The following is a 17366-nucleotide window of genomic DNA, read 5'->3' on the forward strand; positions in this document are numbered from 1 at the left end:
GAATCGGTTTAAAGTTGTCATTAGTCCTCTACACCAAAAAGTTTTGTTAAAAACAATTTTGGATTTGACCAACCCTTACAGCAAGGAATGAACAAAATGTTGCTGGAATTGCAAGAAGATTTTCATATGTTAAACATGTGAAACTTTTTTTCACATGCAACCATTCTTGTATTGAGTAAATTTAAAATTTTTCTTAACTTTAAGGTGAAAATATTTTCTATCCCCTACTCAGCACCGATGAAATGTACCTTTGCCTTATGGCATACCGAAAGGGATTTTTTTATTCTACATAGGAACTTCCTCTGGTGATCCCAGTGTAAAATTTTCAAAATAATATTCATGCAACATTTTTCAAATCAAAAATTAAATTTTTTTGTTTTTTCAAAGAACAATACAATTTAAGAATATTGTGAAGATTTGTTCACTTGTTTATTATTATTATTGCATAACATTGGATTTATTTACTTAATGATGATTATTAAGTAAATTATTAAGATTTTTAATAATCATTATTTAATGATTATTAAGTAACCCGATGTCATTCAGATAGTGAAAGTATTTTAATGCAAAATTCAACAAAATTAGTTGGAAAAAAATTATTTTAAATATAAGCCATACTTCCAGATAATGTAAGTCCCCACTAGGTAGTTTCTACAATAATACTCTGTATCCTTTTATTTTTTTATCTAAATGCAGGTTGCTAGCCTTAGTGTTTCTTGCACACAGCTTATTCATACAGGCAAAATTTTCCTGTTGGTTTATCCACTTATTAAAATATGCAAAAAGTTAAATTTTTAAAATAGAAAAAACCTTTTTTAAATAAAATAACATTTACCCAAAACAAAACTGTACTAAAAAGTAATCCCTTTTTCAATTCTTTAGTCTTTAATATTTTTAAGTGTGTGCCAAGTTAACAGTTAAGTCGTTTTATTTTTTTATCAAAACAAATCAATTCAGAATATTACTTTCAGAATATTACTTTCCTCCTCTATGAATCATGAGACCTTGCCGTTGGTGAGGGGGCTTGAGTGTTCAGGGATACAGAGTAGCTGGACCGAAGGTGCAACCATATCGGAGAGGTATCTGTTGAGAGCCAGACTAAGGAATGATTCCTGAAAGAGGGCAGCAGCTCTTTCAGTAGTTGTTAGGGGCGTGAGTCACAATGACTTAAACGGCCGTATCAACATCACTCAGTTCTCTGAGTACTGCGCAGCTGAAAGCAATGGAAAACTACAGCTGCTTTTTTCCAAGAAAATGTGGCTCTCTGCATTTTCACATAGCAATAATGGAGGCGCCTTCCTTGGTAAAATATTCCGGAGGTAAAATAGTCCCCCGTTCGGATCTCCGGGTGGGGACTACTAAGGAAGGGGTCACCAGAAAATTAAAAAATAACATTCTACGAGTCGGAGCGTGGAATGTTAGAAGCTTAAAAAAGGTTGGTAGGCTAGAAAATTTAAAAAGGGAAATGGATAGGGTGAATGTGGATATAGTAGGAATTAGTGAGGTTCGGTGGGAAGAGGAAGGCGACTTTTGGTCGGGTGATTTTAGAGTAATTAATTCAGCGTCAAATAATGGGCAGGCAGGAGTAGGTTTCGTGATGAACAAGAAGATAGGGAGGAGAGTGGAGTATTTCAAAACGCATAGCGATAGAATCATTGTAATAAGGATAAAATCAAAACCTAAACCGACAACGATTGTTAACGTTTATATGCCTACAAGCGCCCATGATGATGATGAGGTAGAGTGTGTATATGAAGAGATTGATGAAGCAATTAAACACGTAAAAGGAGATGAAAATTTAATAATAGTTGGAGATTGGAATGCAAGCATTGGAAAAGGCAAGGAAGGAAATATAGTGGGTGAATACGGGCTGGGCAAAAGGAATGAAAGAGGGGACCGACTTATAGAGTTTTGCACGAAGTATAATTTAGTAATTGCCAACACCCAATTTAAAAATCATAATAGAAGAATATACACTTGGAAAAAGCCAGGCGATACTGCAAGGTATCAGATAGATTATATCATGGTTAAGCAAAGATTTAGAAATCAACTCGTTGACTGCAAAACTTACCCTGGAGCAGACATTGATAGCGACCATAATTTGGTGATAATGAAATGTAGATTGGGGTTTAAAAACCTGAAGAAAAGTTGTCAGATGAATCGGTGGAATTTAGAGAAGCTTGAGGAAGAGGGGGTAAAGAAGATTTTTGAGGAGGACATCGCAAGAGGTCTGAGTAAAAAAGATAAGGTAGAAAATGTAGAAGAAGAATGGGAGAATGTTAAAAAGGAAATTCTTAAATCAGCAGAAGCAAACTTAGGCGGAATAAAGAGAACTGGTAGAAAACCTTGGGTTTCAGACGATATATTGCAGCTGATGGATGAACGTAGAAAATATAAGAATGCTAGTGATGAAGAAAGTAAAAGGAACTATCGGCAATTAAGAAATGCTATAAATAGGAAGTGCAAACGGGCGAAAGAAAAGTGGATTAAAGAAAAGTGTTCAGAAGTGGAAAGAGAAATGAACATTGGTAAAATAGACGGAGCATACAGGAAAGTTCAGGAAAATTTTGGGGTACATAAATTAAAATCTAATAATGTGTTAAACAAAGATGGTACACCAATATATAATACGAAAGGTAAAGTCGATAGATGGGTGGAATATATTGAAGAGTTATACGGAGGAAATGAATTAGACAATGGTTTTATAGAGGAAGAAGAGGAAGTTGAGGAGGATGAAATGGGAGAAACAATACTGAGATCTGAATTTAAGAGAGCATTAAAAGATTTAAATGGCAGAAAGGCTCCTGGAATAGATGGAATACCTGTAGAATTACTGCGCAGTGCAGGTGAGGAAGCGATTGATAGATTATACAAACTGGTGTGTAATATTTATGAAAAAGGGGAATTTCCATCAGACTTCAAAAAAAGTGTTATAGTTATGATACCAAAGAAAGCAGGGGCAGATAAATGTGAAGAAAATAGAACAATTAGTTTAACTAGTCATGCATCAAAAATCTTAACTAGAATTTTATACAGAAGAATTGAGAGGAGAGTGGAAGAAGTGTTAGGAGAAGACCAATTTGGTTTCAGAAAAAGTATAGGGACAAGGGAAGCAATTTTAGGCCTCAGATTAATAGTAGAAGGAAGATTAAAGAAAAACAAACCAACATACTTGGCGTTTATAGACCTAGAAAAGGCTTTCGATAACGTAGATTGGAATATAATGTTCAGCGTTTTAAAAAAATTAGGGTTCAAATACAGAGATAGAAGAACAATTGCTAACATGTACAGGAACCAAACAGCAACAATAACAATTGAAGAACATAAGAAAGAAGCCCTAATAAGAAAGGGAGTCCGACAAGGATGTTCCCTATCTCCGTTACTTTTTAATCTTTACACGGAACTAGCAGTTAATGATGTGAAAGAACAATTTAGATTCGGAGTAACAGTACAAGGTGAAAAGATAAAGATGCTACGATTTGCTGATGATATAGTAATTCTAGCCGAGAGTAAAAAGGATTTAGAAGAAACAATGAACGGCATAGATGAAGTCCTACGCAAGAACTATCGCATGAAAATAAACAAGAACAAAACAAAAGTAATGAAATGTAGTAGAAATAACAAAGATGGACCACTGAATGTGAAAATAGGAGGAGAAAAGATTATGGAGGTAGAAGAATTTTGTTATTTGGGAAGTAAAATTACTAAAGATGGACGAAGCAGGAGCGATATAAAATGCCGAATAGCACAAGCTAAACGAGCCTTCAGTAAGAAATATAATTTGTTTACATCAAAAATTAATTTAAATGTCAGGAAAAGACTTTTGAAAGTGTATGTTTGGAGTGTCGCTTTATATGGAAGTGAAACTTGGACAATCGGAATATCTGAGAAGAAAAGAATAGAAGCTTTTGAAATGTGGTGCTATAGGAGAATGTTAAAAATCAGATGGGTGGATAAAGTTACAAATGAAGAGGTATTGCGGCAAATAGATGAAGAAAGAAGCATTTGGAAAAATATAGTTAAAAGAAGAGACAGACTTATAGGCCACATACTAAGGCATCCTGGAATAGTCGCTTTAATATTGGAAGGACAGGTAGAAGGGAAAAATTGTGTAGGCAGGCCACGTTTGGAGTATGTAAAACAAATTGTTGGGGATGTAGGATGTAGAGGGTATACTGAAATGAAACGACTAGCACTAGATAGGGAATCTTGGAGAGCTGCATCAAACCAGTCAAATGACTGAAGACAAAAAAAAAAAAAAAAAAAACTTTCAAGGATGCTGCTAGCAATACCTTTAAAATATATTCATAATTGTGTACAAATTTTTGTACACAATTTTTGTTTCTAGGTTGATTTATTATCTAAATTTCATGGAAGAGAAATGTACTGCATACTACCAATGTGATAAATAATGCAATACTGAATGCAGCTGATGAGTAATGAATGCAGTAGAATTATTGCTTTAGGGATTTTTTTTAATACGTTACTTGTTGCAGTTATCTGCAAAGTTTCTTTCTGACAGTTCTGATTACAGGCACAGAAATGAGAAAAACAGAATTAAAGTTAATGAATTCATTCATAGTATTCTGCCATTAGAGCAGGTCTTTCCTGCTCTCCACTTTGTTCAATCCTTTGCTAACCTCTTTGTTTCAGTATATTTTCTCTTTTCCAATATATACTTTCTTTTGCACTATTTATTTTATTTTATCTTTAATTTATTTTATTTTATTTTACACTATTTTCTTTCGCAACACAGTCTCTGCCTCCTTTCCAATCAATCATTTTAAATCTCTTCCTTCATCTTGCTTTCCTTCCATTCACCAATCCTTCTGTCACATCCACTAATAAACACCTTCTCATATAATGTCCTAGCCAGTTCCTTTCCTTTATTCAATCATAGTTAGCACTTTCCTGTTCTCTACGATTCTCCTTAATGCTTCTTCATTTGTTACATGGTCTTGTCATTTGACATCTGCGCCACAGTCACATCTCAAAAGCCTCAATTCATTTTCTGTCTCTTTTCTCATCATCCACATTTCAGTTCCATAGAGCATCTCACTCAAAGTAAAACATTTCATTAATCTCTCCCTTAATGCTTTTTTTTCCTGTTTAGCCTCCGGTCACTACCGTTTAGATAATACTTCAGAGGATGAATTAGGATGATATGTATGAGTGTGAATGAAGTGTAGTCTTGTACATTCTCAGTTCGACCATACCCGAGATATGTGGTTAATTGAAACCCAACCACCAAAGAACACCGGTATCCACGATCTAGTATTCAAGTCCGTGTAAATAGCTGGCTTTACTAGGACTTGAACGCTGGAACTCTCGGCTTCCAAATCAACTGATTTGGGAAGACGCGTTCACCACTAGACCAACCCGGTGGGTTCTCCCTTAATGCTAAGTTTAACTTTTCACACAGCAATCTCCCCTTCTTATTAAATGCCTGCTTACTTCTTGACATTCTTAATTCTACTTACTTCTTAATTTCTACTGTACAAGTCAGGTCACTGGTCACTAGTTTTAAAGTTCCCGAAGTACTGAAATTTCTTCACCTGCTCTAAAACTTCATTTTCTATCTTAATCTCAATCCTCTTCTCTTTTCCATCTACTACCATACATCTTGTCTTGTTTTTGTTGATCCACCTACCCTGACTTTTGCAAGCTTCATTTAAGTAACCAAGCACTTCATTTTAGCTTACTTGTGCTCTCCATCAGTAGCGCTATGTCATCAGCATAACATATACGTTCTATTATTCTTCCCCCGATCTTTATTCCTTTTTTCCATTCAGACAGTATTTAATTATTTCTTCCAGATTTATACTAGACAGTATTCGTGCCATGCGGCATCCCTACCTTCCAATCACTTTTTTTCTTGTCATTTCATCTCAAACCCTCACTTTTATTCTCTGGTTATACTACAGCTCTTTTATTAGGCGCCTCTCTTTCCAGTCAACTGCCTTCTTTTTCAAAATTAGCAGTAATTTATCCTAACTCTGTCAAACAACTTTTCTAGGTCGAAAAATATAACATATACTCTCCACCTCCTTTCTATGTATATCTCATATTACTCTTAGTAGCCCTACACCAAGCCTTGTTCCTACACCTCTTCTAAACCCATACTGTTCTTCCTCAATACTGCCATCCAATTTATTGTATATCCTTTTATTTAGAACCCTTAGTAGTACCTTAGTTGTAAGTGATATTAAGCTAATCATCCTATGTTCTTCAAATTTCTTTGTGATTCTTTTCATTTTTATTGGTATCATTATTATATCCTGGAATTCTCTAGCCACTTTCCTTCTTCATGTATTTCATTGGGTAGATCTAATAACAAAAACAATTAACAATTCTCCTGTATCTCCTAGTGCTGTGAACAGTTCAACTGGTATTTCATCACACCTCTCAGTTTTTTATTTTTTTAATTGCCTCATTTATTTCACTTTTTAATATACTGTACCCTATTTTGGTCTTCATGAACTTTTAGCTTTTCTCCTAACGCACATAAATCCACAAGACAATGTATTATCTCCTTTTTATTTTCTTCTCATTAAGTGTTTCCCCATCCTTTTTTTCTATCTGATATATTTTCTTCCCCCATTTCTCTTTAAAAACTATTTCTGATTATATATTAGCTCATATTTTCTTTCCTTTTTCAAATTTTCTATCACTGTATATTTTTCCTTGAGCCACTTTTTCTTAGCTTTCTCAGTTTCCCTTTTTAGTTCATTATTCACTCTTCTATATTACCTTCTACCTTCTTCTGTTTGTACATTTTTCCACTTTCTCCTTTCATTCATCTATTTTTAAACCCTACTTTCTCTTTTGCTGTTTCCTTTAAAATCTTAATTTTGATCTACAAAATTAACACTAGATAAAGAAAAGTTTTTTTGTGGCCTCCTAGAGCATGTATTATATCCATTGTATACCATTGGTTCCTTGGTTATAAATTAAGAACTGCCAAAGAAAGGTGTGGGTACTCACTGCATAAGAGAAAAAAAGTATTAAATACAATTTTCCTGTAGTAGTGTATTAACAAACTTTAGTGTGTAATTAACAACCAATGTGTAAATCAATTTCATTACCAAAAATAGTAATGTCTTTGAAGCTGGACCCTTTGTAATAGATAAAAATCATGTATAATCGTAGCTGGAACTTTTAGATTGATTTGATTATTAATTTTAGTAATTAATTACATGTTTTGTTTCAGGTGGAAACATTCAGTGGAGAACCAGTTCAGTTAGTAAGATTAAGAAATCCACTGGGTATTATAGGAGGTGAATATGTAGGAGCTTGGGCTAGAGATTCAACAGAGTGGGATGAGGTTCCTCCTCAAGAAAAAGAAAGACTGGCTGTCAGACATTGTGCTGATGGAGAATTCTGGTATGTATTCCTATTGTCTTAGTATTGTATTTTTGCTTTTAATTTTTTAATTTCTTTGATTTATTATTTTTTCTTTGAAGGGTGAGTAACCAGACAGGTTATTATTGCCCAAAAACTATAAGTGAAACAGAGTGTTGTAATGCAGCTTTACTGTAGAAAACAGAATTTTACAGAAAATCTTTAAAGTTGTTAATCGAGGCAAAAAAAATATTTAAATTATGGCACCCAACAAATGAAAACAGTAAGAGTTCTAAAGGAACCCCTCCAACAGAGAATAAATTAATCATGATGAAAGTAAAGTCCGTGAGTCAGAAATACAATCTAAGTAAAAATAAAAACAAAAAAGTATTCATAACTTTTAAAATAAATTACTAATAAATATGTAAATACAAAGATGTACACCTACCTGTGTAATATAATGCACTCACAGAATGCAAGTATCCGAGGTAGCTATAATAGGCTCCAAATAAAAAGTAATATTTAAAAATTTATTACAGTTTAGACAAAAACCTAAAGATTTTAAAAATTTAAATAGTTTATCAAATTTGATCCCAATGTCCCTCAACATACTTCCAATATACATACTAGATTGAAACATTGCTGCAATTCCTCATAATGTACAGAGTCAAGAGAAGTGAGATAAATTAATATAATGTGGTAATTATCAAAAGTATGTAATGGAACTAATGACAAGAAGAATCTATGCATCTGTTTGGTTTGGCTCATTCTGCTATACGAGGTCTATAAATCAAATAATGTGTAATAAAGTAATTATTTTTTTTTGGCAGCCAAAGTGGCAACACTGTAAAGTTACTAGTAAACATATGGTTATATGAACAGCTGATTTATATTAGGTATTTTTAGTCTATTGTTGCCACATGAGATGTAAGCAAACTTTTCGTAAAACGAGTTTTTGTTGTGTTACAAAAATGAATGATACTAATTATGAGCAACATTGTGCAATCAAGTTTTATGTTAAATTCTGTGAGAATGCTACTGAAACTTTTTCAAAACTTTTTTTGAAAAATGTATGGAGATGGCACTCTGTCACGAGCCCATGTGTTTAGGTGGTTTAAAGCATATTCAGATGGCCGGGAATCAGTTGCAGACGATCCTCACTCTGGAAGACCGTTAACATCAAAAAGTGACGACAATGTTGAGTGAATCAGAGACTTGATACAGTATGACCAGTGATTAGCTATTAGAATGATTGCAGACCAATTGAATTTGAATCATACCTCAGTCCATAAAATTTTGACTAACGAATTGGATATGAAAAAAGTTTTGCAAAATTGATTCCAAAAAATCTTACGGTTGAACAGAAAAACGGTTGAAAATGTGCTGCGATCTTCTAGGGTGAATTGAAACTGATCCTGATTTTCTAAAAAAATTTATTACTGGTGAATTGAAACTGATCCTGATTTTCTAAAAAAAATTATTACTGGTGATGAATGTTGGATATTTGAGTATGAAACAAAACACCAGAGCAGGGAGTGGCACACTTCAAACTCACCACATCCCAAAAAAGGAAAAAAATAACAAACCAAAAATCAGAACGATGCTAATTTGTTTTTTTGGTAGTAATAGCATTGTCAATAAGGAGTTTTTACAGGACAGACAGTAAATCGGTATGTTTACAGTCAGAAATTCTTGAGAGACTGCGGAAAAGAGTTGCCCACATGAGACCAACCATTAAAAACAATTGGATGCTGCATCATGACAATGCACCTTGTTACACTGCACTCTCAATTAATGAGTTTTTGGCAAAGAAAAACATTCCTGTAGTTCCTCAATCACCTTATTCACCTGACTTGAGTCCCTGCAACTTTTTCCTGTTCCCAACTTGAAAAAACACCACAAAGGACACCATTTTGGAACAGTAGAAAACATTAAAAAAATATATAACATACTATCTGAAAGATATTCCAGTTTCTGAGTTCCAACACTGCTATGAAGAGTGGGAAAACATTTGAAACGTTGCATGGCTTCCCAAGGAAACTATTTTGAAGGTGATAGAGTACATGTATAACTGAATTGTAAATAAAAAGTTTTTCTGAACCACTCTCATTACTTTGCTTACAGACCTCGTACTGCATTCAATTGACCTTTTATAGTACATGTGAAGCAAGATCAAGATAATTATATGAACGCACATGGAGTGCGTACATCTTTGGTGATATATATGCTTATTTGTTGCATGAGATTTCTGCATGATTAGAAATCCAACAGGAACTAATATCTTTATTCCAACTAAAGGGAATGTAAATAGTAGATTATTTATCTGAAATTATAGGATGTATAGAATATATGTCTAGAAGTGATGAAGTACACTTAAAGAATCGCAACACAGAGAAATGTGTCTGCATCTAACAGAGATTTCAGATAAAATTATGGGAATGGTAAAGGTTTTAGTTAAAAATATCCTTTTTGGTGAGGCAGACTCAATTTTCAAATGTTCTACTTCAAAATTCTTTTTGAAAATTCCTTTAATAATACCAGATGATAAGTGATTATTTTCCCAGAGGACTTCAGTTCTATATGAAGCTGTATTTGTGGGTATTTCCATGATGGAGTAAAGTAATGGTGAATAATATACAAAGCAAGTAATATGAGTACAAACATTGTAAAAGGCAATTACTTTTATATGGATTTGAATACTAGATCATGGGTGCTGGGTGTTCTTTGGTGGTTGGGTTTCAATTAACCACACATCTCTGGAATGATTGAACTGAGACTGTACAAGACTACACTTCATTCGCATTCATACATATGCCATCCTCTGAGACTGTACAAGACTACACTTCATTCGCATTCATACATATATCATCCTCATTCATCCTCTGATGTGATACCTTACGGTGGTTCCGGAGGCTAAAACAGAAAAAAGAAAGTACAAGCATTGAAAGAATATGCTGAACATGAACCCTATGGCAGCTGTACACTTGTTTGTTAAAAAAGGTAGTAAATTCTGTTCTTAAAAACAAGTTCATGAACAAAATGTTGTGTTTATGTGGCTTATATCAGCTGTTAGCTGGTCATTCCATTAGCAGAGACAAAAGCTTAGCAGTCTCTGTCAAACTGCTAATCACAAGTTTAGATCTAAAAACGCCTGTAACAAGTCAGATATAGTTGTGGATAATATCCAATATTCTCAGAGCCATTTATCTTTCAGAGATAAATGGATTATGATTCACAACTGAATCATAATTCAGTTTTAAAATTAATTTTGAACTTTGATTTATTTTTATGGTTCAAATTTAGATTATATCATGAAAAATTGAAAGAAAACCAGGGCCACAGTCTAAATTCATTAAAATAGATTTTTATTGGTTTTAAAAGTTAAATTAAAATATAAAGTTATTTTTTACTGTGAAATGAACTTTTGTTTCAGGATGTCATATTCTGATTTTGTAAAAACTTTTACACATCTTGAGGCAGTACATTTGGATTCAGATACTTCCAGAGATGAACCATCTCTTCACCATAAACAGACATGGCAGATGCGACTCTACCAAGGTGCATGGCAAAGAGGTGTATCTGCTGGTGGCTGTAGGAATAATCCAGGTAAATTAAAAACTTATGTTATGACATTAAATATTAAACTTATGCATTTGACATTCAATTCTTGATTATTTTTACAATACTAGATTCAGATATAATGTTCACTTTATACACATAATGAAAAATTTATTTACCTAAAGTTATTATTTTATATTGTTTGTAAGTGCAAGTTAAAAAAGCAAATGCAGACATTTTTCTTCATGTCAGCAACATTTATAGTTATTTTAAATTCCCAAATGAAGTTGTCAACTTGCAAACATTGTTATATCAAATTTTTAATGTAGGCATATAATGCTGTCTTTATAGACTCACTGAAGATGATGCAGTTGTGTGCATCATGATTAAATTATTCAACTTGAATCAAATCACTTGCTTAAATATTTTATAATTTCTTCATATGATAGAACCAAGCAAAATCAGTTATGTATTTTATATTATACATCAAGAATAATAATATTCATTCAAACAGTTTTTGATGATATTTTTATGCTTAAATTTTCCCTTCATTCTCTGTTTAAGGACAAATGAATAATGTTATTCAGTATAGAGACAATCCCTATGATACTGTGATGAACAGAGGGTTTTCACTTGGACTGAATATTACCAATATTTGATGGACTTGGGCTTCTGATGAACTGAAATATATTTGACTCATTAAAGATATCAATGAGAACCTATTCATTTATTTTTTTTTTCCTAACATGCATATCTCAACTATGAGATATGTTAGATGCCTAACAAGCATCTACAACTATTTAGTCTTGAGTAATACCTAATTATATAATTTTTTTTTGTTGAGGAATTTACTTTTACAATCGGTCACTAAAAGGATTGTGACCATAAGTAAAGGTTTTGGCTAAGAGTAGAGTGTTAGGAAGCCAGCCAAAGATAGCCTACCTCAAATACAATATTAATAATATACATTACCTCTCATGACACAAATGAATTAATAACAAAACCAAAGATAATAGATTACAAAGGTATAACAGATAACAAATAATAAAGTCAGATAAAAGCAGATTAAAAAAAAATAATAAAGATACTGAATTCCCAGCAGCGAATCAAGACCTGCTGCTGGCAAATCTAGACCACCTTCACAGATCAGTCACCAGCTTCAACATATGCCAAATTGCAGTATAGATTCTTAAAGTTTAAACTCTCTTTGACAAATGATCACTGTATCATGCCATGGGTCATGTACATCAATGATCATCCTTGCCCTCAAAGAACAGAGAAGTGTAGTACATGTAGAGCCTCTTCAGTCATCGTATTTCCTCGCCACTATTAAATAGATTCAGCGCCAAATGATTCAAATGTTTGTCCAGCTTAGATATGTAGTCTCAACTAGTCCTTTGTATCCTCATGAACACATGGTACTCCAAGATTCCCATGCACCTCATTGTCCCTAACAAATCATGATGCCCCTGATACCATTCTGAGTACCTTGTTTTAAAACAATTGGATGATTTCAATGTTACTATTAGAAGTAGACCCCCCATACTTATGGTGCATAAGTATATTGGTTTCAAAAAAGCCAGCAACAATTTATATGTCAAGGACAAATGAGACTGTCTACCAACGACAGACATGCAAGTTTAGCATCAATTTCATGATGTTAAACTCATGAATGAAGAATCACATCATTTCTGATGTGATTCTTCCAGTTCAATTGACTATCTAGATAAAACCATAGATTATATCTGCGTCAGGGATGAGAGTATTATCCAGTTGAACCGGGGAGTATTTACTTCTGCTCATGGTAAATGTCATGTGGCTCGATTTGGCAGCATTGATTTTTACCTTCCATCTACACAGCCATTCGTAGATAAGGTCAAGTGCAGCACGCAGTTTTCCCGAGGCAAGGTTGGGTACACCATCTACCACCAAAATCGCTGTGTCAGTGAAGAGCGCAACTGTGACATCTTCTGCATTGGGAAGGTATGCAGTATATATCAAATATAGAATCAGACCTAAAACAGAACTGTGTGGAACTCCTAATAGATTGTCTATCTAGATAGACAATTCCTGGTTGTATTTGTCTTAAGAAAACTGCCCATCTAGGTACTACATAACCCAAGGTAGACCGGTTGAGGTAGGCTTGACTTCAGTTTGAAAAGGAGACTGAAAAACCAATCTCTGTCAAATGCTTGTTGAATGTCTAGGAAGACTGCTCAATAGTATTCCTTTCTTTCTAGACACCAACTGAAGGGTAGTTCAACATTACCCTTCTCTAAGAATGACCATAATTTTTGAAGGAACACCCTTTCAAAGACCTTTGAAAGGATAAGAAGCAAGTTAATATGCCTGTTTGAAGACATGTCATTTGCAGATTTGTTTAGCTTCAAAGCCACAGTAATGTGCAATGACTTCCATTCCGACGGGAACCATGTGATTAGAAGTATCACATTGACAGTATCAACAGGTGGATTACATTAAGTAATCTCAAAAACGATAACATATATAACAATTTATCAGTCACCAAATCAAATCCTGGGGGCCTTTCTTGGGCACTTCAATCTACCAAGCTGTTGCAATATTTCCATAGCCATAACGGATCTCAACAAGAAACATAGAGGAAGCAGGCTATTCAGGAACTCAAAGATCTGTTAATCAACATCTTCCAAACCATGTGGCTTTAACAAATTGCATAGTGTGGGTTGAACAGTTTCGCCTTTTGACTGTCTCTGCAAGCCTATCCATTAGGTGACCTTATAGGTTGGGATGGCAACAATAGTGGCCTTTTGAAACTCCTCATAGCCCTCCACAATTAAAATTCGTCTCCACTTAGAGGGAATAACTCTTTGACATAAAATCTAAATGTTTGGTTTCTGTCGATCATCAACAACCTCTTAAGTTTGGAGGCAGACTTTTTTTTTTGGGGGGGCGAAAAATGCTTTTGCATTATTATTACCCAATGACCAGATCTGTTAAGGGCAGTTCTGTCCTCAGGATTCATAGTAGTGCCAGCTCCTTTGAATTTTTCCTTTTTTCCATAGTGAGTTCTATCACTTTCCTAGAATAATTCCTTCCTTCTTTGTCTTTGTTCATCTCCACTGGCATTGAGCACCATGTTGCCTCCCACATGTTAGATGTCAATCGAAGTGTTGTGTCATCGATTTCTTCTGCACACTTTAAAGTGCACTCATTCCTCTTCTCAATCTGGACTGGTAAAAATACCAGTATGTCCTAATGTTGTGAGCGAGAGGGGGGCGAGTGTAGGTTAAGTTTGGTTGGTTAGATTAATATAATATAACCAAATGTTTGAGTATTTTTAAAAACATCATTCTTCCTTCTGAAAACACATGGCCTCTGTTTATTCAGAAAGTACCATACTTACATTTGAGATTTTTGCCATAAGAAAGATTTAAACTATAAAAAGGATTTTAAAGATATTTCTAAAATTAATAAATCAGATTATAAAATGGATTTTAGAACAGAAAATAGGTTAAACAAACATTACGCACAGAACTCTAGTAATTATTTATAAGTAATAGCAGAATTTATTACTGTTAATTACTGCATTGTCAAGATATCATATTTATAAATAAGTTTGTCTTTGTTTCTTTTTCAGATACATTCCATATAAACCCTCAGTTACATTTAATATTGAGTGAAATGGAAGAAGTTATTATATCATTAAATCAGCATAGTATAATGGAACCTAAGGTCAGTAAAGTTAGTTACATTAACCTAAAACAGTAATATGTTAAATAAAAAGCCAACTGCAAATTAACATAGTAAAATGGTTTCATTGAAAAGTGCTCAGTTATTAGATTAGTTAACAATGAAATAATGTATATTTTGTCGTAAACTTGTTACTATCTTTAAATTCAATTAGTGTGTAATTATACATACTCAAACTAAAAATATTTCAAATCAAAAAATGTATAAACACGTAAATATAAATTTGCATTGTTAATGTGGAACATGTTTCAAGAATAAGTTCCCTTCATCATGTAAAACTAAAAAATGCCCATATAACCATTTAATGAACATACTGCAGAAAATATACTTGAAAAACATGTACAAATTAATAGCAGTAGACAGTTAAATTGAGAACACAAAGATAGAACCACTACAATATTTGATCAACAGCTTATGTACAACCATTGAAGAGATGTGCATTATTCTGTCGCCAACAATTATATATGAACATTCATTCTTTTATTTTAAATATTCATGTGAATTTCATACAAATATGTTTATATTTATTATACTTTGTCTTTGATCACAATATTATAATACAGGGTCTGTAAATAAAGTAATGAGACTAGTTTTTTTGGCAGCCAAAGTGGCAACACTGTAAAGTTACCAGTAAACACATAGTTATATGAATAGCTGATTTATATTATGTATTAATATTTTTAGTCTATTGTTGCCATATGAGACACAAACCAACTTTTCGTAAAACGAGTTTTTGTTGTGCATTACAAAAATTAGTGATACTAATTATGAGCAACATTATGCAATCAAGTTTTGTGTTAAACTTTGTGAGAATGTACTGAAACTTTTTCAAAATTGAAAAGGGCGAATGGAGAATGATACTTTGTCATGAAACCAAGATTTTAGGTGGTTTAAAGCATTTTCAGTTGACCAGGAATCAGTTGCGGATGATCCATGCTCTGGAAGACCGTTAACGTCAAAAAATGACAACAATGTTAAGCGAATCAGAGACTTTATATGGTACGACCAGTGTGATTAACTGTCAGAATGATTGCAGAACAATTGAATTTGAACCCTATCACAGTTCATCAAATTTTGACAAATGAATTGGACATGAAAAAGGTTTGTGCAAAGCAAAATTGGTCCCAAAAAACATCACTGTTGAACAGAAAAACAACAGGGTGGATTTGTGCTATGATCTAGGGTGAATTAAAACTGATCCTGATTTTCAAAAAAATGTTGTTACTGGTGATGAATCTTGGATATTTGAGTAGGACCCAGAAACAAAACACCAGAGCAAGGCGTAGCACACTTCAAACTCACCACATCCCAATAAAGAAAAAATGAGTGAATCAAAAATCAAAACCATGCTAATTTGTTCTTCAATAGCAATGGCATTGTCCATAAGGAGTTTTGCCTACAGGACAGACTGTAAATCAATATGTTTACCGAGAAATTTTTGAAAGACTGCATAAAAGAGTTGCCCATGTGAGACCAGCCATTAAACAACTGAATGTTCCATTATGGCAATCCACCTTGTCACACTGTACTCTCAATTAATGAGTTTTTGGCAAAGAAAAACATTCCTGTAATTCGTCAACCACCTTATTCACTTGACATGAGTCTTTAAGTCAGTAATTAGATGATTTTTAATGTTACAGATTAAGTAATTTTATAAAAACATTGACTTTTATTTCTATTCAAGAATTCTAAGGTTTGAGTCCTTGTAAAGGCAGTTACTTTTTTATGGATTTGAATGCTAGATTGTGGATACTGATGTTCTTTGCCGGTTGTGTTTCAACTGACCACAAGCATCAGGAGTGGTCGATCTGAGTCTGTTCCGGACTCTAATGTTGTATTTATGCTTACATTGCACTACATCTACAGCTACGGCAGGCCTGACAAGCCGGTAGCTGTAATTGTATTTACTTACACACATACACACAAGCACGCACACATACTCGACAGTAAATGGAAAACTGGTTGGAGAAAACAAACTATTATTATTAAATAATAGTTTTATTACATATGCATTTGTAATAATCAAGATTATATATAGTCATCAAACATGTCACAGGATGTAATTCATAATGAAAGAATGAAAATAAGTAAATTATAATAGTACATATGCAGTAAGCCTATAATGTTAGCCATTAATGCATGACTTAATGCGTATATTAATGGCCATTATAGAGTTCCATATTGTATTTTTTCTGTGGCTGAGAAATTGATTTAAATCAATGATAAAATATATTATTTACACAATACTTTTTAAAATTTTTCAAAGAATACATTAGATTATACATTTCTATTGCAATAGGTTATTAGTCATAAGTTCCACTTTTTCTTTAATATTGATCGGTGGGTGTTAAAGACATTTCTATCTCAGAATCCAGCACAATTAAAAAAAGGATAAACAATTTAATGTTTACATTACACCCTAGTTACCTATTGGTGTACTTTCAAATTAACCTCTGCTTGCTATTAAGATGAGTGGTCAACAAGTACACAGACAATTTACCTAGTTGTCAAAATTAATCTGAAACAAACAAGCATGAAAATAATTATGTTTTCTCTACATAACTGGAATTTTTTTCTAAAATAATATTCCAAAAATAAAATAAAAAAATAATGTAGAACCTTTTAGAATTTGTAATAAAATAAATGTAGAACCTTTAAGAATATTTTTTTTGTGCTTTAAGCACAGTTACATAAAGTCTTTAATTTTGTTAATTTCCATCTGTGAAAAAACTGTTTAC

At 33.2% G+C, this 17366-nt stretch overlaps 1 protein-coding gene across 1 annotated transcript in view; it reads left to right on the forward strand.

Moving 5' to 3' along the window:
• CalpC (calpain C) overlaps nt 1–17366 on the forward strand; it is a 295832-nt gene that overhangs the window by 258869 nt on the left and 19597 nt on the right. The window contains exons 8-10 of the mRNA XM_075368513.1: nt 7211–7383; nt 10775–10947; nt 14516–14610. Coding sequence (XP_075224628.1) covers nt 7211–7383; nt 10775–10947; nt 14516–14610 — 441 coding nt within the window. The remainder of the gene's footprint in view (nt 1–7210; nt 7384–10774; nt 10948–14515; nt 14611–17366) is intronic.

Source organism: Lycorma delicatula, chromosome 6 (assembly GCF_047948215.1).
Source record: "Lycorma delicatula isolate Av1 chromosome 6, ASM4794821v1, whole genome shotgun sequence".
NCBI classification, from domain to species: Eukaryota; Metazoa; Arthropoda; class Insecta; order Hemiptera; family Fulgoridae; genus Lycorma; species Lycorma delicatula.